The 21,488-nt window shown below is 43.0% G+C and overlaps 2 protein-coding genes across 2 annotated transcripts in view; one reads left to right on the top strand and one right to left on the bottom strand.

Moving 5' to 3' along the window:
- The window catches only part of LOC113575338 (ubiquitin carboxyl-terminal hydrolase 22-like), a 28,813-nt gene extending 14,305 nt beyond the window's left edge, over positions 1–14,508 (top strand). Inside the window, exons 2-13 of the mRNA XM_027006789.2 lie at positions 534–666; positions 1,439–1,552; positions 1,648–1,749; positions 2,292–2,458; positions 4,080–4,227; positions 4,459–4,564; positions 5,434–5,592; positions 6,456–6,582; positions 9,900–9,991; positions 11,061–11,123; positions 11,493–11,642; positions 12,457–14,508. Coding sequence (XP_026862590.2) covers positions 534–666; positions 1,439–1,552; positions 1,648–1,749; positions 2,292–2,458; positions 4,080–4,227; positions 4,459–4,564; positions 5,434–5,592; positions 6,456–6,582; positions 9,900–9,991; positions 11,061–11,123; positions 11,493–11,642; positions 12,457–12,499 — 1,404 coding nt within the window. The 3' untranslated portion in view covers positions 12,500–14,508. The remainder of the gene's footprint in view (positions 1–533; positions 667–1,438; positions 1,553–1,647; positions 1,750–2,291; positions 2,459–4,079; positions 4,228–4,458; positions 4,565–5,433; positions 5,593–6,455; positions 6,583–9,899; positions 9,992–11,060; positions 11,124–11,492; positions 11,643–12,456) is intronic.
- A 1,514-nt stretch (positions 14,509–16,022) lies between these two features.
- Positions 16,023–21,005, bottom strand: LOC113575307 (somatostatin receptor type 2-like). Its single transcript, XM_027006748.2, has 2 exons — positions 20,781–21,005; positions 16,023–18,970 (listed from the first exon to the last, which is right to left on the bottom strand). Exon 2 carries the CDS (start codon positions 18,921–18,923, stop codon positions 17,820–17,822), a length of 1,104 nt encoding a protein of 367 aa, XP_026862549.2. The 5' UTR covers positions 18,924–18,970; positions 20,781–21,005; the 3' UTR covers positions 16,023–17,819.
- Positions 21,006–21,488: the final 483 nt, after the last annotated feature.

Genomic DNA, 21,488 nt, shown 5'->3' with positions numbered 1-21,488 from the left:
CTACCGCTGACACTAACAACTGTAAAGTACAAAGTGGACTAATATTCTGCCGGTCTGTGCAGCAGATTGCCTTTTGAGATAGCTGCACTCCAGGAACCGAGGCACGTCAGCCATAGAACACAGGAGACCGCTCGAATCCTGTGCTTCTGAGATTTACAAGCCCTTTAGATGTCCTATTGACGTATGAAAAACGCTGTGCACAGGAGTCGCTCTAGTTATATTTTTGATTGTTGTCGTTGTTTGTGTGTGTGTGTGTGTGTGTGTTTAATATATATATATATATATATATATATAATATACACACCTCTGAAATTGTTGTATTCCCTCATTGCCACATAAATAAATCTTACATTTCTGTGTCTGGAATTAATGATGTGCAGCCATTTGGTCACTTGGTAACACACTAACCTCTATCTGTCCTGCACTCTCTTCATCTCTCCCACCTTCTCTCTCTCTCTCTCTCTCTCTCTCTCACACACACACACACACACACACACACACACACACACACACACGGTCTGTGCTCTCTGCAGGCTAAGTCGTGCATGTGCCACATGTGTGGTGCCCACCTGAACCGCCTGCACTCCTGTCTCTACTGTGTGTTCTTTGGATGCTTCTCCAAGAAACACATCCACGAGCACGCCAAAAACAAACGGCACAACCTAGGTAAGATGCACGCACGCACGCACGCACATACTCGACCAAACTTGCTAATCCAACTGTAATGAAGTCAAAGGGGATGCATGTTTATTTTTCATTTGAAACTATAATTCAGTTTTCTGAAGTCTCAGAAATGAGCTTCAGAACTGTTTCTTGCCACACAAATAAATGCTCCGTTTCCTCAAAAGAGATGACTGCAGTGCCAAATTCACAAAATAATTAAATAAATACAAATTCTGGTATTTAAAGTGCAGAGCATTCCTTTTGCATTATGTTTACCGCCAGCTCAGTTAAGCGCCCTCCATTTAACCGCCAGCTCGGTTAAGCGCCCTCCATTTAACCGCCAGCTCGGTTAAGCGCCCTCCGTTTAACCGCCAGCTCGGTTAAGCGCCCTCCGTTTAACCGCCAGCTCGGTTAAGCGCCCTCCGTTTAACCGCCAGCTCGGTTAAGCGCCCTCCGTTTAACCGCCAGCTCGGTTAAGCGCCCTCCGTTTAACCGCCAGCTCGGTTAAGCGCCCTCCGTTTAACCGCCAGCTCCACTAACAAGCCTTTTTTTTCTTGTCAGATAATTGAAGCAACTTTAGTGGGTGGATCTGGACCTAGATCAGGGCTTACTTAGAAATTTGTCCTGAATCTGCATTATGTATCAGACTTTAGACTTAAGAAGGCATGCCTCTGCCCATCGTTTTACTACACTCAACCCAGACGAGTCCTGCAACTGTTCTGTCAAGTTAAAAAAAACTGTGGACTTCTAATTCCCTCTGCTCTCTGATCCCCAGCTATAGACTTGTTATACGGCGGAATCTATTGTTTTGCATGTCAAGACTACATATACGACAAAGACATGGAGCAGATCGCCAAAGAAGAGCAGAGGAAGGCCTGGAAGCTGCAAGGTAGGTGTGTCCCGCATGCTCTGTGCAGGCCTGCCTGACTTCCGACACGCCGTCTCACTCTGTCGATGCGTGATTGTTTTATTTTCTTGTCCCAGGCGCGGGTGAGAAGTTCTCGACGTGGGAGCCCACCAAGCGTGAGCTGGAGCTGCTGCGGCACAACCCGAAGCGGCGGAGAATCACAACCAACTGCACCATAGGTAATGCTGGGCCTCACTGCTCTGGGCTCACACATAATGCTGAGCCTCGCTACTCTTGGCTCATGGGTAACTCCATTTTCTGACTCTTTTGCTCTTTGTAGTCCAGGTTGTTCAGGAAATGCTCCAAAACTTTCCTGTTTAGCAACCTTTAGCCCAGACAGAAAATATTACACCACCCATCAGTTCAGAATTCCTGTAGCTGCTGTGATCACAATGTCCAAGGACAGCTCTCTCTCTCTCCCCCCCCCCCCCACTACTTCTGCGCTCGTCTCTCTCTCTCGCGCGCGCGCGCGCGCACACACACACACACACACACACACACACACACACACACACACACAGTCTGAGTCCTGCTCAGGCAGGTTTAGTTTCACTGTGAATGGAGGCTATAACCAATGCCGCCCCACAACTTCCTTCCAGTGGAAACATTTTCTCTTCACTTCCTCTTCTTGCGTCATCTGGAATTCACAGAGGTTGCAAAGTGTATGGCTGGAATGAGTTCTGTGTTTCTGGGATTTTTCACGTGTGTGTGTCTGCTGCAGGTTTACGCGGCCTCATCAACCTGGGCAACACATGTTTCATGAACTGCATTGTCCAGGCGCTCACCCACACACCACTGCTGCGCGATTTCTTCCTGTCAGACCGACACAAGTGCGAGATGCAGTCCAACTCGTGTCTCGTGTGCGAGATGTCTCAGCTGTTTCAGGAGGTGAGGTGTGTGTGTGTGTGTGTGTGGGTGTGTGGGTGTGTGCGCGCACACGCGCGTGCGCGGGGGTAGGCTGGTTGTCATGGTAATTGGTAGTGTCCGGGTTTGAAATTGAAGCTGACTCAGTTGTTGTACCTGTTTGTGTGTGTGAGAGGGAGAGAGAGAGGCAGGCTCTGGAACACAGCCATGAATGCAGGTCACTTTGGTTGAACAGTAACTGTGCTTGAGAGAGTTAAAAGTGATTAGCAGCGAAAATATCCCATTAAATAGTGAACTGTGCCTGCTTGTGTGTGGGGTGAGGGGCTCTGTCTCTGCCTTCTTTCTTTCTGTCTCTCTTAGGGATGTCTGTGTGTTTATCTGCATGCGTGTGTGCACACTTGCAAATGTGTGTCGAGCATGTTGGACGCCTTCGGGCGTAAATGTGAAATCTGGGTCACTGGTTTACACATCCTTGAACGGGCGTGAGATTCCCCCTCCTTCAGCTCTTGTACACCCGATCCTCTTTCTCTCGCATTTCCCACAGAACAGCCGCACCTCCACAAAGACTCCACACACTGAAGTGTTCCTCTGACTCCAGTAGCTTACACTTACTGCGGAGTGCACTGCACTGGGAGCATACAGAATGAGTCACTGGCAGGGGCTCATTACATGCGCTGCTACTGGGTGCTAATAATAAATTTGCCGACACAGTTTCACATAAAGTTATTGTGTGTTGCATTCCGAATAAATTAAGATTATTGCATTTCCCTTAACAATTTTCTGCTAATCCTGGTAGACCGTGGTCTGTTGTGGTAGTGTGTGAATACACACTCATCTACTGTTGCTCTCTTTGGGTTATCTTTCATCTGATGTGGTGATGTGATGAGCGAGGTGCAGATCTGAGGCTTCTGATTCTGATCTGAAGTAAGCTAGCAGCCTATTTATAGGGGTTTTCTCTTGACTCTCATCTTGCCCAGTCTGATCTTTAGTCAGCCAGAAGAGACATTGATCACCTACGGTTTCTATCTTACTAAGACTGCATGATGTGGATAAAATATATTGCAGAAATGCTTGTCAATATTGTGTGCAATATACCTTGTAGTAACACATCGTTGTAGTTTGGTCGAAGGTATTTTTACCAAAATGTTGGATTATTCGAATGCAGTAATTCTTCAGAACACACACAGAACCTTCATCTGACATCTGAAACATCAGAGGTGGTAGAGCTGGATGCTCACAGCAGAGTACCACAAAAAACAGCACTTGATTAGAGACAGTTATTGATTAGAGAGCTGATTCATATATTGTGATCCTCTGTGATATCAGTATTGCAAACACCAGTATTGTGATAATGGTTAACAAATTATATATCATGCAGCATTTCAGTGTTCAGGAACAGTTCGGGATTAGTTCAAGATGAGCTCCCCCCCCCCCCCCCCACTCACACTCGCTTGCTTTCTTCACAAAGAGCTGCCGTGTGTGAAGGAAGGCTGGGAGAAGGACACATGACCTGGGCAGAGGAGACGGGCAGGATCCAGTGTTTCCTCTGGACTTTGCAGCTGAAGGCTGTGTATTTGTAGGCAAATACTGGGCCAGGGCTTAAAGAATGCTTGTTGAATCTCTCTCTCTCTCTCTCTCTCTCTAGTTCTACTCGGGCCACCGCTCCCCCCACATTCCCTTCCGGCTGCTGCACCTGGTGTGGACACACGCACGCCACCTCGCCGGCTACGAGCAGCAGGACGCGCACGAGTTCCTCATCGCCGCCCTGGACGTGCTGCACCGACACTGCAAAGGTACTTGCACTCACACACAACTCACATGGGTGAAGTATAACGCACGCAGGCACACAGTATAACATGCAGACCAGCACACAGACACACCCACCTACATGGGTGCACTATACACACACACTCTGTCCTCCAGGGGATCACTATTCAACACATACACGGGCACATTATAGAAAACATCTATCCACTCATTTTTAAAGTCTCTCTGTTTCTCTCACTACCCCTCTTTCTTTGCAGGAGATGACAATGGGAAGAAGGCAAATAATCCAAACCACTGTAACTGCATCATTGACCAAATTTTCACTGGCGGACTCCAGTCAGACGTGACGTGCCAAGTCTGCCAGTAAGTCCATCTCTGTGTGTTTCTGTACATGTGTACATGTACACACACACACACACACACACACACACACACACACACACACACACACACACACACACACACACACACACTTTCTGTGTGTGTGTGTGTGTGAAAGCCCTGGCTCTTTCCCCTTCATGGTTGAAGCTGAAGGTGGGCAGGCTGTGGATTAGTTATTGCTGCCCGTAGGGTAGTGCAGAATAAACCGCTTGCCTCTCAGGCTGCTGTCCCCAGCCGGCCTATCAGAAAGTAGCAGCTGTGGTCTTGCCTGCACAGCTCACTGTGCGCGCGCGCGCACACACACACACACACACACACACACACACACTCTGTGTCTGTCATGCATTTCAGTCTCATGCACTCTGGCTTTTTCTCTGTGACTGATTGACTCTTCTGCCTTTGCCGTGTCACTGCTGGGTTTTCTTTGGAACTGCACCATGACTCACCAGAGTGCAAGAGAAATGTAAAAGTGCTTTGTGTTTCTATTCCTCGATCCAGAGGAGAGGTTTGACATTTCAGTGAAGTGTCGTTGTGAATGACAGAGCACTGTTGTTTGTTTCCTGGCCATATCGAGCCATATCTACCTGCAGTTTCAGACTGTCATGCTCCTGTGGAATTTTGGGTGATATAACTGCAGATCGGGCTTGTGGACGTCTATGTATGCAGTAATACACACCAGATTCTGGCCTTTCAGTGAACAATGGTGCACATACCCACACAGAAAATCTTTTATTTGGGTGAAGCTTCAACTTATGTTAATGGTGTTCCAACTATACTGTCTTTTACACAAACAAACACACACACACACACGCAACTCTGTAACCTCCTTCCCCCCATGTGCTCCTTTGCAGTGGCGTTTCCACGACGATAGACCCATTCTGGGATATCAGCCTGGACCTGCCGGGCTCGTCCATGCCCTTCTGGCCTCTGAGCCCAGGGGGTGACAGCACCGTGGTCAACGGCGAGTGTCACATGACTGGCTCCACCACGCTCACAGACTGCCTGCGCAGGTGCGAAGAGTTTGACCTCTGGCATGCTTTAGATTCCAGGGCAGCCTCGTTCTCATGGTTACAGTGTCGCACAGGCAGCGATGGCATGACTGTGGGTGGCACAGTGGTACGTGTGTATTGGGCAGGGCAGGGATTCTGGTAGCAGCAATGCTGGTCTCCCGAGGGCCCTGACTCCTAAACGTACACAACCAACATCCTGTGCTGTGGTCAGATACTGACCTTGGGGTGACTAACACAGACTGTGCATGGCCACATAATCTTTTTCTTTGGTCATTAAATGTAATCTATAGTCTCTAATCTGTAGTTTTTTTTCTCTAACTGTAACTGTAATTTATAGTCTCCCGTTTTGTTTTTTTTTAATCAAGAGGGGGTTTAGTGCACATATTTAAAACTAATATACCAAGACAGTAAGACGTAAAGAATTATTTGGAGAAAAAAATGCAGATAAATAAAGTCTATGGCCCAACATAACATGACTTAAGAAATTATTAGTATAAAGCTAAGCATTTGCTGTTAGAAAATAAAATAATCATGTAGATATTTGGACTGGTGAATAAAGTTTCATTAATGTTTAAATCAAACAGGGGAATACAATAAGACAGGGCGTATATTGTATGAAGAGGCATAGCCATATTTATCTTTCTTCCATTCCTTGAGTGATGTGAACCTCTGTACTTTCCAAACCCAGTGTGCTTAGGCTAATACACTCCACAGTCTATTTACAAAATAAGTCACTCTTGCACATGCATGCATATAAAAGTGTATCTAGATTGAATGCACTGTGAAGATGTGTGTGTGTGTCTGGTTGTGTTTCTGCCTGCCTGTCTGTCTGTCTTCCCCATTGCTCTGTCGTGGTTGTGCAGGTTCACTCGGCCTGAGCATCTAGGAAGCAGCGCCAAAATCAAATGTGGTGGTTGCCATAGCTACCAAGAGTCCACCAAACAACTGACAATGAAGAAGCTTCCCATAGTAGCATGTTTTCACCTAAAAGTAAGTTCCCTGGGCTAAACTAATACACAAGGGTGGAACAGCAGATGCAGTTTTAAACTACTAATCAAAGGGGAGGGGGCCAGACCTCCAAGTTGGAACACCAGGGGCCGATGTCACTGTGCACTGTTTTTTATATTATTTACGTTTTTGCTAGTTTCGAGACTCAGAATTTGCCACCTGTTCCAGAATCAGGTGCTATCTAGACAGAAACAGTCTCGCAACAATACTAAACTATACTAAACAAAACTATTTATAGTAATTAAATAAATATTAAATATAAATATTGGTCACTAACATGCCTTTTGCTGTGCTGTGTAATATTGTTTCCTGTCAACAATATCTTATCCTTTAATCCAAGAAAACCTTTCAGAATAATTATTCCGTTGCGATCATAGGTTCATGGATATGAACATTCTGTCTGGTGCCAATATGAACTTTCTAGATACCACAGTCACAAGTCGAAGTGTATTTGCCATGTCTTATGTAAAACAAGGCACTGTACTGTGTACTGTTTGAAAATTACTACGATTTCAATCCATCTACTGAATGTCAGGGAGGCTTGAAATACTCATTGGTCATACCAATATGGAGGCACAAAAGGATTATGCACATTACAGATTATCACTGGTGATCCAGTTATTTGTTACAGATGAGTAGATTTGTTACCCACAGAATTTCTTGATTAGTCTGCAGAATAGACTTTCAGATGTATGTATTTCTTGCAAATTGCAGCTCTGCAGGTCTGTCTTATTGTGAAATAATCATACGAGTTGGTGAAGATTCTTTTTTTTAAATCAAGCCTCTTAAATCATTCTCCACGCTGGCACCCCTGCATAGGAATATCTGCTCCATAAAACTCTTAATGATTTAGTGGCTCATGTGGCAGGTTCTGGAGTCTTTGGCCTTGAGGCCTGAGGGACAGGTTTGTGTAGTGTTGGAAGTGATGGAAACTGAGGGAGTGATAACGTGCCACCTTGCGTTAGAAGCTGTATGAATTAAAATGGTACACCTGATACTAAAAAGTCCACCTGTTAGTAGTGTGGGAAGAACTCTTCAGTTAGGTGCTGTGGTTGGAACTAAATGTTGTATGTGAAGTTGTGACTTGGGGCTATTCTGCCAGGTGGGAGGGGCTGAGCCAGAAAGGTGTGGTACACCTGGAGGGGATGGGTAGAGCCAGGGGTAGGGGCTGTGTTCATGCTGATGGAAGGGAGGGGCTAAGCCAGAGGGCATGGGCTGTCTTCATGTTGCTGGTGGGGAGCGGCCAACACAGGGGGTCAGGATGTCTTCATGCTGCTGGAGGGGAGGGTCTGAGCCAGATGGGAGGGGCTGTCTTCATGCTTCATGATTCATTCACATGCTTCTGCTACAGAACACATCCAGTTTGCGTTCACAAGATTGCTCTTGTATTTTTGAGCTATATTTGACCCTGATGGCCTGTACTGTGCTCTTCAAAAGCACCTTGAGCAGAGTGTCTGGTTAAAAGGAGCGTTGGTGGACGACCGCCGTGGAGAACCAGCCGCATGCTCCTCCACCAGCGAGGAGCTTCTAAAACTCCTCACGTCAGGGAGCGCTTCTGCCTGTCACGAGCAAAGCAGCAGTTCCACAGTACTGGATTTCTGGACTTCTCAGACCATGGTGATGATTCTGGTGTGGTGTGTTGGTCCTCTTTCAAGCTTTGTGTTTTGTATGATGTCAGGTCGGTGTCAGATCGCTGTAGCCAGTCGGTGATGGGTTGGGTTGGAACCTCTGACAGTGTTTTGCTCCAGTTGCCATGGCAGCACACATTTATATATTGTATACTCCTGAATATGTAAGTTGTGGATTATAAGCATAAACCTTTTTTAATATGGTTGTGAGAACAGGTACTGGTTTAGTTTCTGGGCTGGTTTTCTTTTGCTTGAACACTTTCTTACTGTTCTTTCTCACACCTGCATTTTTTCACTCATCCCTATCTTTCTCTCCCCCCTCTCTCTCTCTCTCTCTCTCTCTCTCTCTCTCTCTCTCTCACTATCTCTGTCTCTCTCTCTCACTATCTCTGTCTCTCTCTCTATGTCTGTGTGTGTGTACGTACGTGCGTGTGTACGTACGTGCGTGTGTACGTACGTGCGTGTGTGTACGTACGTGCGCGTGTGTACGTACGTGCGTACGTACGTGCGTGTGTGTACGTACGTGCGTGTGTGTACGTACGTGCGTGTGTACGTGCGTGTGTACGTACGTGCGTACGTGCGTGTGTACGTGTGTACGTGCGTACGTGCGTGCGTGCGTGTGTACGTGCGTACGTACGTACGTACGTGCGTGTGTACGTGCGTACGTATGTACGTACGTGCGTGTGTACGTGCGTGTGTACGTGCGTACGTACGTGCGTGCGTGTGTGTGTGTGTGTACGTACGTGTGTGTGTGTGTGTGTGTGTACGTACGTGTGTGTGTACGTACGTGTGTGTGTACGTACGTGTGTGTGTGTACGTACGTGTGTGTACGTACGTGTGTGTGTGTACGTACGTGTGTGCGCGTGTGTGTGTACGTACGTGTGTGTGTGTGTGTGTGTGTGTGTGTGTGTGTACGTACGCGTGTGTGTGTACGTACGCGTGTGTGTGTACGTACGCGTGCTTACGCGTACGTGTGTGTGTGTGTGTGTACGTACGCGTGCTTACGCGTACGTGTGTGGGTACGTGTGCATACACTCTGTGCCCATGTAATCATGCTAAGAGGTTGTCAGCCAGGCCTTCAGCAATGTTGTATAGGGGACTTGGATAACCTTTGTTTCATGCCCAGAAAATGTAGCCACTCCCAGTGTAAATATGTGTGTGCTATGTGCTCTGCTAGGCCAATCAAAACTGGCTTCTGAGGAGCAACCAAATGCAAAGGACTGGCTAAGTGAGTTTTTGACAAACGTTCAAGGGCATAGTGGCAGTGAGACTGTTCTGAGATGACTTCCACAAGCTGCAAGAGTTCTCTCAGTTCAGGGGATGAAGGAAACAGTTTAGTGGATTCTTGATCATAAGGAGGTGATCGCGTTAGTAGACATCGGAGTTCAGTAATTTGGAAAGATACGTGTTGTCATGTCAAGAAGCATTTTATTGTCATTCCAGCTATATACAGGTAAACAGTAAAACAAAATGACCTTCCTCCAGGACCAAAGAATAACACCAGTGTAAACAAAAAATATCAATATGTAACATATGACCAATGATAACATATATGGAAACGTATTATCATTTGATCCTGTAGTTCCTATTCATCTTTATTGTTTGTTATGCCAGTGAAGGTTGTATAACACAGTCTCTCTCCCTCTCATCGGCTCCTTTCCGCCGCCCCAGCGCTTTGAACATTCAGCCAAATTACGGAGAAAGATCACCACCTATGTGTCCTTCCCCCTAGAGCTGGACATGACACCCTTCATGGCTTCCAGGTGAGCCAGTCACCATATACACACACACACACACACACACACACACACACACACACACACACACACACACACACACACACACACTGTACAGTCCATACTGACTGTGTCCCCTACCACCTTCCCCTATGATCCTCCACAAATGTGTGTTGCCTGTTTCTTTTCATGTCAGGGGTGTATGTGAAGGTACAACAGCAGCAGACTCCTGTGCCACTGTGTTGTTTTCTGTGTCTCTGTATCCCAGCAACGACAGAGTGCTCATGTGACTTCATTGTTGCTTCAAACAACAAGTTACTTTGAACAGTGCAAATTCCTCAGACGTTCAGTGTGTGTGATCACTGGTTCTGCAGTCGCCATAAAGATCTTCCAAAATCTTGGAAGTGGGAGATGCCCAGTGTTTTCACGAGCTGTCAGGAATGTAAAATTCGTTAAGTATTTCCAAGGCTTTAGGTTCACGCAAAGTATCTTTCCTAAAATAAACGCATGCAACAGTCTCCGGTCCAGAAGAAAGGACCAGTTTGAAGCTTTGGATTCTTTCTGCAGTGTTTTTTATGAGGGTATTTTTCCAACCTCATGAGGATATTTTCGTTCTCATACACATGCACGCACCCATAAGCACACATGCAGAGATGCACCAGTCGGTCATACACTGGGGAAGCTATGCTTTGTTCATTCTTCTCAAGCTTTGCTGAACATTGTGTCTGACGGTTGTCCCCAGCACTTTGAGCCTGCTGCCAGCTTTTAATGTTTTTTTCTTTTTAAATGCTTTTAATGCTTTTTTTACATTCTCTTCATCTGGAGGTACCCAGACTGATGGTTCTTGATATTTTTTTTTGTGTGTGTGTGGGGAAAAAAAAAAAAATTATTTTTTGTGTGCAAAAAAAAAATAAAAAAAAAAATTATTTTTTGTTTGGCATTTAAATGTTCATGCAAATGGAAAATTGTGATTAATTAGTAAATAATTTTTAGGGGGAAAAAAAAATCGATGAACGCTTTTGTGCATGTGTGTGTCTTTGTATAATGCATAAATATTATATACACACACATGCATTTCACTTTTTCCCTTCCACAGTAAAGAGAGCAGAGTGAATGGCCAGTATCAGCAATCTGTAGATGTATTAAACAACGACAATAAGTGAGTAAAAGCTTTGTTCATTAGTAGCCAGACCTATTTTACAGGAAGTGCAGCAATCGCATAATCGCAAGCTGGCAGTCTGTTGATGTAGCATCTCAACCAGATTCATGTTAATAACGGGATTATTCAGATGCATTCATGTCTCTGGATAGCCATTTATTTTCTGTCCTTGTTGTCCGTCCCATAATTAAAGGGGTAGAAATCTTCAAACTTTGATTTATTGTGGGTTTAATAGTTTCTGTATATGGCTATTATTGTTGAAATGCTGATGCAGTTATTAGATTTTTGATGTTGCTCACTTAACTGAAAATCTTGACGTCCTAATTGTGTGTGGCGTGTGTGTGCATGTGTGTATGCGCCGTTCCTCAGGTATTCCCTGTTCGCCGTGGTGAACCACCAGGGCACACTGGAGAGCGGCCACTATACCAGCTTCATCCGCCAGCACAAGGACCAGTGGTTCAAGTGTGATGACGCCATCATCACCAAGGCCAGCATTAAAGACGTCCTGGACAGCGAGGGGTGAGGGACACTGCCCCAACTTATCTAGAACCTAGTCGAGACCTTCAGAATTGTGAAACAATGATGAGCAGTTTAGCACACACAGAATGCACTTGGGTGACAGTGCTGTGTCATACCCTGCCTTCTACTTGTGTAGAACGTTTTATGCTCACCTGTATAACCCAGACGTTCTCTGTGCTCTCATTAGCTGAGAGAACTGAGGATGTCTGTGGTCTATTAGCTGAAATCAGAATTGTGAGTTTGTGTTAATTGCTTGGTTTATTCATGTCCCTTATTTGAATTGGGCCCAACTTTGGTAATAGGTTTTTGGTTCCAGACTGGTAGAGATAGGCCACCTCTTTTGAGTAGGCCACTTTAGCGCTCACTCGCTAAAACATTTGAAAATAATTTCAAGGTATTTATATTAAAAAAAACCTGTCAGACTGAGAATCCCCTTTGAGTTGAGTTGATTAGTATAGGCCACATTGTCAAATTAGGTGCTGCTTCATGTTTCATATACAAGTCCCCACAGTGATGTGTGCTGTCACCACCTGCTGGTAGGACAGGAAAAACACGGGGTGAACCATATATAAATGTCTTCTTTACACATTGTCCTCCTGCAGGGTGCCTTACAGGCATGGCAGTTGAGTGATGTCTGTCAGGTGCTGTCTGTCTCTCTGGTCATAGTCATTTATTTTCTAATTCAAGATAATGGTTCTCAAAAAAAAAAAATAACGAAAAAATAGGTACAGTTCAATTATTTCAGGGCACTGTATAAATATATAGAAGAGCAGTATGTTTGTGTTTTGTTTTTTTTTTTCTTTCTCCCCTACAGGTATTTATTATTCTACCATAAGCAGTTCCTCGAATATGAGTAGCCTTAACCAGCAGTCTGCTGATGGTGGAGCGCTTTGGTTATACAGAGGGAGCAGTCAAGAGGGAGATCACCCCCCCCCACCCCCACAGCAGAGGGCAACACTGACACAAGCCTACCTGAAACTGTGACTACCCGTAGCCTCCCTCTCACAAGGGGCCAACGAAATATGAGACAAAAATTAAAATAAACAACGATTATAAAGAAACAAAAAAAAGAAGAATCGTGTAACATGTACAAATCAGCACTGAGCTAACTGTTACTTGACGTGAGAAAGGTGGAGGAGGATGAGGAGTCACAGAGACAGGAGGAAAAACGGCTTCAGGGACTGGGTCTCCACTCCTCCTTCTGCTTTCTCTACAGACAGAAAAAGGAGAGGAGGCCAAAGTGAACAGATCCGTGAACACAGGAGCAGAAGAGGGCACATCTCAGCTTTGACTACAGTATTGTTTTTTTTTTGTTTGTTTTTTTAATTTTTTTTTTTTACAATTTCCTTTTTTCTGCTTTGATGTTCTGTCTTTTGTTTTTCTTCATGGTGCTGTCATTCAAAGTGACCAGGCATTAGAAGGGTGGTGGGGCAGTGTATCATCTGTACCTCATATGCATATGGAACTAAATGCTAAATGGGGGGGAAAAAAAACAAAAACAAAAAAAAAAAACAGTAGCGCAACAAAGAAGGTATTAAGATTTTTTTTTTTTTTTTTTTTTTTTTAAGAAATGATTGAGTATTGTTTGTGATGTTCGTTATGAAATGCTGTATGATTCAAATATAATTTCTAAAAAAGGACTTCTCGTTGGAGAGCCAGAGGGTGCGAGTCTGAGCCGGCCCGTTGCCGCGACCGGAGTCCGTGCTGCCAAAGAAACATCACAACGTCCGGGCTTGCCCGTGATGAGAGCAGAGGGTGCTGTGTGGGCTCCCTGTGTCTGTGCGCCTGTAGCCCGTGTGCCCCGTTTTCAGTATGTTTTTTTTTTTTTTTTTATAAGTAGGTTTCCATGGAGTGCAGCCATCAAGTTGCTCGATGTCAACTGTCAACTGATTGTACAGTACTGGGCTGCTGGGGGTTACTAGCGTCATATCTGACGGCTGCAGCACTGTAACAACTGCCCCAGTACTGTCCTATTCTGTGTGCCTATGCAAGGCAAGATGTTTCACCATTTTGTCACCTTGCTTCGAGGTACCGTACTTCGCCTTCAGCACATCCTGATGGCCTTGTGACTTTATTTTATTTTTTATTTTATTTTTTTTTATATATAAATGTGAGTCTTTCTGAACTGCGTTGATGACGATCTGTGATGCTGCAGGGGGCAGGAGGGAAACGCACGGGACGGAGCCGCGCGGCTGCTCATAACTACCAGCTCCACGCTGCGCTCGCGCTCGGTCCGGCAGTCTTATCCATGGCAACGTCTCGCTCGCTCTTTCGCTCGCTCGCTGTGGCCTCCGCACGCGAGTCCCATGCTGCTCTATTGAATCAGTATGCTGTTCCTCGTGGAGCTAAAGAGAAAAAAATAACACACCAGGGTATTGTGTGCTTGTGTGTGTGTGTGTTTTTTTTTTAATGATTGTTTAGATATTACTGTATGTTTTGTAGCAAAAAAATTCCCCATGTCCTTGTATTGCTCCGGCGTTCGCAATCCGTCACACTGCACATGCAATGCCAACACGCCTCAAAACATAGTGTTCCGCTGTCTGTAAAACACAAGGCATTCAGAAAGATTGGACGTTATTCTTAAAGGTTCCTGTGGGGGTACTGCAGGTATATTTTCTTTCCTATTCCATTGCTAAATGGAGGCGACTTTTAAAGTGCACCGTACACAGTGAGCCGCACTGTGGCTTTTCTATGCGGCATGGTCCACAGAAGAAAGCCGCCCACGGCCTTTCAGGGACGCAGCTGAAACTGGAGGAGAGGAGGGCGCCGTCCTCTGTTTCAGTGATTAAAACTCAGCTAAACTGGAACGTGGGCTTCTTCGTGTCTTCATGTTTCTTAATCTTCGTTCGCGCCATGCGCAACTTTTCACTAATTTCACCCATGTATGTACAGACGTGGTAAAACGGTCCTAGAATGGTGCCTCTTGAGTAACTTTAATAAGCGACCGGTACTCTGACACACGACATTTCCTATGCCACTGTTTATATAGAGCATGAAAAGAATGCAGAATTTTTTATATATATATATATATATATATAATATATATATAATATATATATATATTATATATATATATATATATATAATATATATATAATATATATATATATTATATATATATATATATATATATATATATATATAATATATATATAATATATATATATATATATATATAATATATATATAATATATATATATATATATATATATATATATATATATATATATATATAATATTGTGTGTGTGTGGAACCTTAAACGTCGTACAAGTGTCCTCAGACACTGAATGAAGCCTTCATTCAGATGAACTGTTTAGGCCAGCTTCCACGATTTAGTTGTCGGCCTGCGTCTTGTTTCTCACTTTAAATTCTGTCTAGATTGAGAAAAAATAATCCACTGCTTAAAGTTCAGATAGGCTAGTCTGAAAAAAACTGAATACGTCTGATAATCCCGTTATAGATTCCAAAAGTGTCTGCAGTTCTAAGAGTTTAAAGTAGGAAATGACCCTAAAAGTTGACAATTGTCGAGTATTATTACTCTGGTAATTATCTGTAATTCAAATGTTTGGCCACAGAGGGGAGCTTTATCATCATTCCATGCACAGGCTGTGCCTGCGAGTGAAATGGGCAACAGATGGATTACTTGTCATTATCTAGGTTCCATACCAGCTAGACATTACCTGTATTTCAATTAATTTCTCTCGTGCTTAGGCCGCAGATAAAGTCAACGATAGGTAGGAGGAATTATACAATTGTTTAATAAGCAACCAAATTTTACTTTCAAAAGCATCGAACAACCACTGACAAAAATAACGTTTAACACTCTGGTTTAGATTCACTACTAAATACATCAATTGATCAAAAATAGCCATAGAGTTTAAACATTTAATTTTACCTTTGCATTAAAAATTCTGCATTACTTGCTACACGAGCGGAGGTGGAGTGGGAATGTGTTTTATGTAAAGGCGTAAAAATATTTTTGGGATTTACCACTAGCAAAAGGTAATATTATTTTTAAAATAGTTTGTCTAAGAATAAAGACGTTTTACATTGCCCAGCTAAGCATCGGACTTCGAATCTGTCAGAACATCCATCAAGATGTTTAAGGAAGTGTATAAGGATGCTAAAATCCTCACTGCGACAAGCATATCATCTGTGTAACAGTTAAGCGGCACAGCAGTGTATACTCTGCTCTCTTTTATAGTGTCAGACTCTGCAAGACCGTTTTGCTGTAGTGTGTAGCAATTTATCACTGCTTTTTCTTTTAATAAAGAAAAAGACGCTCAGTATCGTGCTGTAAATATCCATAAGGGACAGTACTTGTTTTGCTTATATATATATATATATATATATATATATATATATATATATACACACACACACACTGTCACGTACCAATTGAGCAAGAGCAATACAGCACAGTTGCTGAGTGGAATACAATTTACACTTTGCACAGTGCAAAAATAGAGCACTTTCATGCACGTGTGTCAACAATGTCCGGGTATGAGAAAAGGTACACTGAGCAAGCATATAAAGCAGAAGAGTGTGATCACACACACCAGTAACCTGCTGTGCAGTCTTAAATGGGACCAGCTTGGTGGGCCTCCAGCAGGCAGTGATTTCAAGGACAAATGGAGCTGATGAATCTGCAACCAGAAGCAACATGAGAACCCAGCAGGGCAAAGGTTCTAGCCCTTCGCAATTTGACATCTCCATGAGGACTGCAGCGAGAGATGGGAGAGATATCTCAAACCTCAGTAGCACCGTCATCTCGTGGCTGCTATTGAGTGAATGTGTGTGTGTCTGTCTCCATATGTCACCATGGAACACACAATTAAGTTTCATGACTAGGAAAGAAAGCAATGGGTTCAAAGAGAGGCCCATATAGGCATGTTTGGGGAACTGTGTCAGGGAAACACTTTCCAACTCCTACCTCTCATTTCTTTATATACACACAGTGCATAAAATCATTAACTGTAAATGTATGTACAGCAATAACAGTAACCCTTACTGTGTAATATAATTTGTCATAAATTACTTTTGCTCTGATCATTCAAGCATACAATAACCTTGTCAGAAGTTTGATTGAACTAATACATTTTCAAGAAATTAGTTTTTGTGAATAGCCAGGGAAGCCATCTGAGAAAAATTAGTACATTTTAAACATGGTTACAATGCGGACAAGACAATGTGTCCAGAAGTCAGTATACGTCTATACATTCTAGCAGCAGTTTGGTTAGTGGTAAGCCAGAAGATATACCATTAAATACTCTAGGCAGGCTACATAAGGATAAGAGAAAAACATTTCACATAATTGCAAACAACATAATTGCAGGTTTTAACAAACAGTGCCTACTTCTCTACATCATAGTTTGGTAATAATTTCTTGAACAGGAAAAGTTAAAATACAAAGCTGTACATTCTGGCAGAAAGATGCAGTCATGTAGACATTTACAGGTAATGCCATACTTTTGAGACACATGAATTTTCCAGTAGTCCAAATGTCTGACTACTTTCAATAATACGTCAAGAGCTCTCAGTGAAAAAGATTTGCAGTTCCTCCAGTGTTTTGAATTGAGATAAATACAGATTCACCCATCAAATTGGATAAATAGATGAGTGGGGCAAAGTTAAGGTTGTGAGTAGGATTTCTGAACATGTTCCATATTTGGGTCTTCCTGTAATCAGACTGTTCTCCTAGGGTAATATAACAGCCCATATATGGTTGGATGCAGTGCGAGTCTGCTGTCGTCTTCCTCGTCCTCATGCTATCCCATTTGAAGTGACTTCATCAACATACTTTAAGGTACAAAGGCTCTTCTGAATTCAGTAGTCTGAAATATTAATAGAACTATGGTTTAATGTTATAAAAGATCAGAAAATGAAGATAAGACAAATGTTCTTGAAAGATTAGCAAATAATAAAAAAAAAGAGTGGTGGGTCTTCCTTTACATATTTTTATAGAAGTAATTCATGGTCACCTACGAATGGACAAAAAAGTAAGTGATGCCTCCAACTGGAAATGAGAGAAACTAAATAACTCACTAAAATGCCTCTTAAATAGCACTTGATTATCACGATTCAGCAGTGTTCCTCCCTCTCAATTTTTCTAGTGATGACTTGTGATGACGGTATGACTGCGTGTCCAGAGGTTCAGCAGGGTTTAGCTTCCCTTTCAAATGCTAGTCTGCAGGTCCCCGTTCAGCAGTGTGCTCTGAGTCTCGGTGGGATCATTCATCATTCGGGACTTGTCCTGCCTGCTGTCACTGCGTTCAATCTCATCCAGACCACCTACCTTTTTCAGACACAGAACATTCTGGAAACTCTTCTTAAAGTTCTCTGACAAGAAGGCATATAGGATGGGGTTCGCACAGCTGTTGGCATATCCCAGCACAACCACAAAGGCAAAGGTGCTTCTCAGGATAGGTGTGCTGCTGATGGTGCCCGTCACTGAAGTCACGTTGAAGACGTAAAACGGCAGCCAGCAGAACACGAAGACGGCCACCACAATGGACACCATACGTGTTACCTTCCTCTCTGAGCGCTTCCTCTTGGAGGAGCCCACCCGAATCCCTGAAGACTTCACCTTGATGATGATGAGCAGGTAGCACAGGCAAATGACCATCAGCGGCAGGAAGAATCCCAAGAAGAAGGTATAGAACATGAAGGCAGTGTAGTAGGCCTCCTGGGGTTCGGGCCAGACAATGGTGCAGAAGCAGCCACCTGTCATGGTCATCAATCCGCTGTAGATGACAATGGGCATGTTGACCAGAAAGGAGATCCCCCACACTGCCAAGTTGATGGCCTTGGCTACCCATGGCTTCCTCCACTTGGTGGACTTGATGGGATGAACCACAGCCAAATAACGATCAATGCTCATCACCATCAGGCAGAAAATGCTGGTGAACTGATTGAGGGAGTCTACGGTCATGACTATGCGACACAGTGGTGCACCAAAAGGCCAGTGGACCAGTGCTAGCTGGATGGCAATGAAGGGCAGGCTCAGCATGAAGAGCACATCAGCTATGGCCAGATTGAGGATGTAGATGTTGGTGACGGTCTTCATCTTGGCATAGCGCAAGATGACGTAGATTACCAGAGTGTTACCGCTGAGTCCCACGGCGCAAACCACAAAGTAGATGAAGGTGATAACCACTGTGCCAGTCTTGGTGAAGCTGTGATTTGTGTCATTCTTTGTCACCTCATCTGAGTCATTGCTCAGCATAAAGCTTTCATACATAAGGGGCTCGGACAGGTTTGGGGGAGAGGACGGTTCCATGGCTCGGATCCCTCAGATTCACAATGTCCTTGTACGGAACTCATTACCTGAACAAAAAAGAAAGTAGAAGGTGAGTAAGTCATTAGAACCACACAATCAGGACCAGTTCTGTTTAGTCTGCCCTTGTCTATTATCAAATATCATTCCAGTGTTGGCAATATGAACCATATAATCAATTCTGGGTCTTTGCAAAAGTGCTTGACGTTCTGGCTATGTCTTGATATTGGCTAACATTTATCTATCATTGCCTGGCAACACGGCACAGCGACTGATGATAAGTGTTAACCAATGAAGCTGAGTAGGAGTTTTGTCCTCCTGCTGTTGCGGGTTGGTGCTTCATAGTTGGAAGACTGAATTAGGGATATCAGATAACCTTCTAGCAGATGGTCATACATTGGAAATGTTGACAAATTATGGTCACACATTAAATGTTGTTGTGAGTCAAGTAAAATGAACTAACCAACATCAGAAAATAAGCATTACAGTTTCAATGAAAATACCATGAAGCCATAATTCATGCATGTAACAATTATTCTGTACCTACAACAGATTTAAGACCCGCAAGAACCTAATTGCTCAACAAAATTGCCAGTGGCATGATGCGGTTTTTCAGATTCACACATCCAGTTACATTGACCATTGAATTGGCTTCTTATGCGATGTTGCTCTCAGTCACTGACCTGGGAAAATCCTAGCCTTTGCTTCAGGCAATCAGAGCAAAGAAACAAAGGTCCCCTGTGTAGTAACTCCTGGTAACTTTAATTTATTACAAGGGGCATGTTTTCACTGAATGAGTCCTTTTTAAGTAATTGAAATGGGTACAGAACAAAATGGGATCCTCTGGGCTGCAGTGCAGTGAGATTGAAATGTATGTCATTGTGGCTGAATAATAGGAGTTCTGCGATCTGCGGTGATGTCAAAATCTGGTGCTTTATTGGGATCATTTGTTTCTGTCTCTGCAGGATGAAAGCTTCTCGATTTGGAAACAGAATTGTTTAGTTCAGAGGTATAGTATGACAGAATGTGACAGGTATTTGCTTGTTGACTGTTTTGCGCTTAATGAAAAGTAATATACTGTGTTATATAAATATGCTGGCAGAAAGGTATCACCGCTTATATTTACTGTCTCCTATATCCTTTATATATATATATATATATATATATATATATATATATATATATATAAATATATATATAAAAACATTGATGTATATATAAAACATTGATTCCAAATGGCCAAGACAACAAAGTAACTAAACGTCTCTCAATACAAAACAATCCTTAATGAATTTATTGTCTTACCAATGTTTTAGTGTTTCTGATTCTGTTTACATCTTTTAATTAAACCAGACTGATAGGTTATCTAGATAAGACGGTCATGTAAAAAATCTCACAGAATGCAAGATTGCAAATGTACGATGATTCAAGGCATTATAGAGGATTATAATAGGATTTTCTATTTTATTTTTTGCACATAAAGTTAAAAACACCACTGAAAATAAATTCCCCTTTGAAAACAAAATTGATTAGACTTGCAGGTTTGAGTACCTTTTAAAACATTTAATGAAACTCTCCCTTGGATAGATTTTTCTTCTCTTGAAAAGTTTAGTCCATATCACTCCTCTAGCTGAAAATTAGTCTTTACTGTCTTTATCATAATATTACTATTTAATCTGATGTAAAATGTAATAATATGTAGGCCTGTTAGGCTTTACGTCTTTGGCGCATATAAGAGCTTCGGAAAAATAATTTAATTCATAACCGATATTTCTTGAAAAACTCAAAACTAAATCTTCAACATAACATTCATGCATAGCTCATGCTCGTGATATTTTAGTTTGTTTCCACGTTTCTTACCTTTACAGAGACCATTGCAGAACGGTATTCCAGTTCCAGTCATTGTGGGAATGGCAAACCACAGGCTGTGTACGCGCTCTGAAATGCGGGACTTAGGTTTTTTTGAAGTGAGTTCAGACGCGGTCATGAAATAGTTACACGTCCTCCAGAATAAGTGGCGCGGTGTGGTGTTGTGAGGCAACAGCCCTCGTAACAAAATCCCTCTGTTAGTTGTGCATTGAAATGATCTTCACTGACATCAAGGAGGAGAAGAAAACTGCCAATACCCTTCGCTAGGAGCGCACAACGAGAGAGAGAGAGAGAGAGAGAGAGAGAGAGAGAGAGAGAGAGAGAGAGAGAGAGAGAGAGAGAGAGAGAGAGAGAGAGAGAGAGCTGTGCATGCTTTTAGTGCAGCTACGGTTTCGTGACACCACCTATTCTCGTGCTCTTAGCGCACCTTATCGCATGCTTTTATCACTATTGTTTTTTTTATTAAGTAAGTATCAAATGTGACGCTGTACTGTAACTACAAGCACTGTTCATTATCAAGTTTAAATTCGTTACGATTAACTAGACGACTAACTTTAGTATAGGTTAATCTCCTTCTGAAAACCATAGAATAAACATGGCATGTTTGCATTGAATTATTGCGTATTTTTGGAGAAAGGTAAATTTTTAAAACAATATTATAAGGAAAATGTTCCTTATATTAAAAAGATTGCAAATGCC

Source organism: Electrophorus electricus, chromosome 1, assembly GCF_013358815.1.
Source record: "Electrophorus electricus isolate fEleEle1 chromosome 1, fEleEle1.pri, whole genome shotgun sequence".
NCBI classification, from domain to species: domain Eukaryota; kingdom Metazoa; phylum Chordata; class Actinopteri; order Gymnotiformes; family Gymnotidae; genus Electrophorus; species Electrophorus electricus.
Note: the sequence above shows the minus strand (reverse complement) of the source record. Positions and strands in the feature narration are given on the sequence as shown.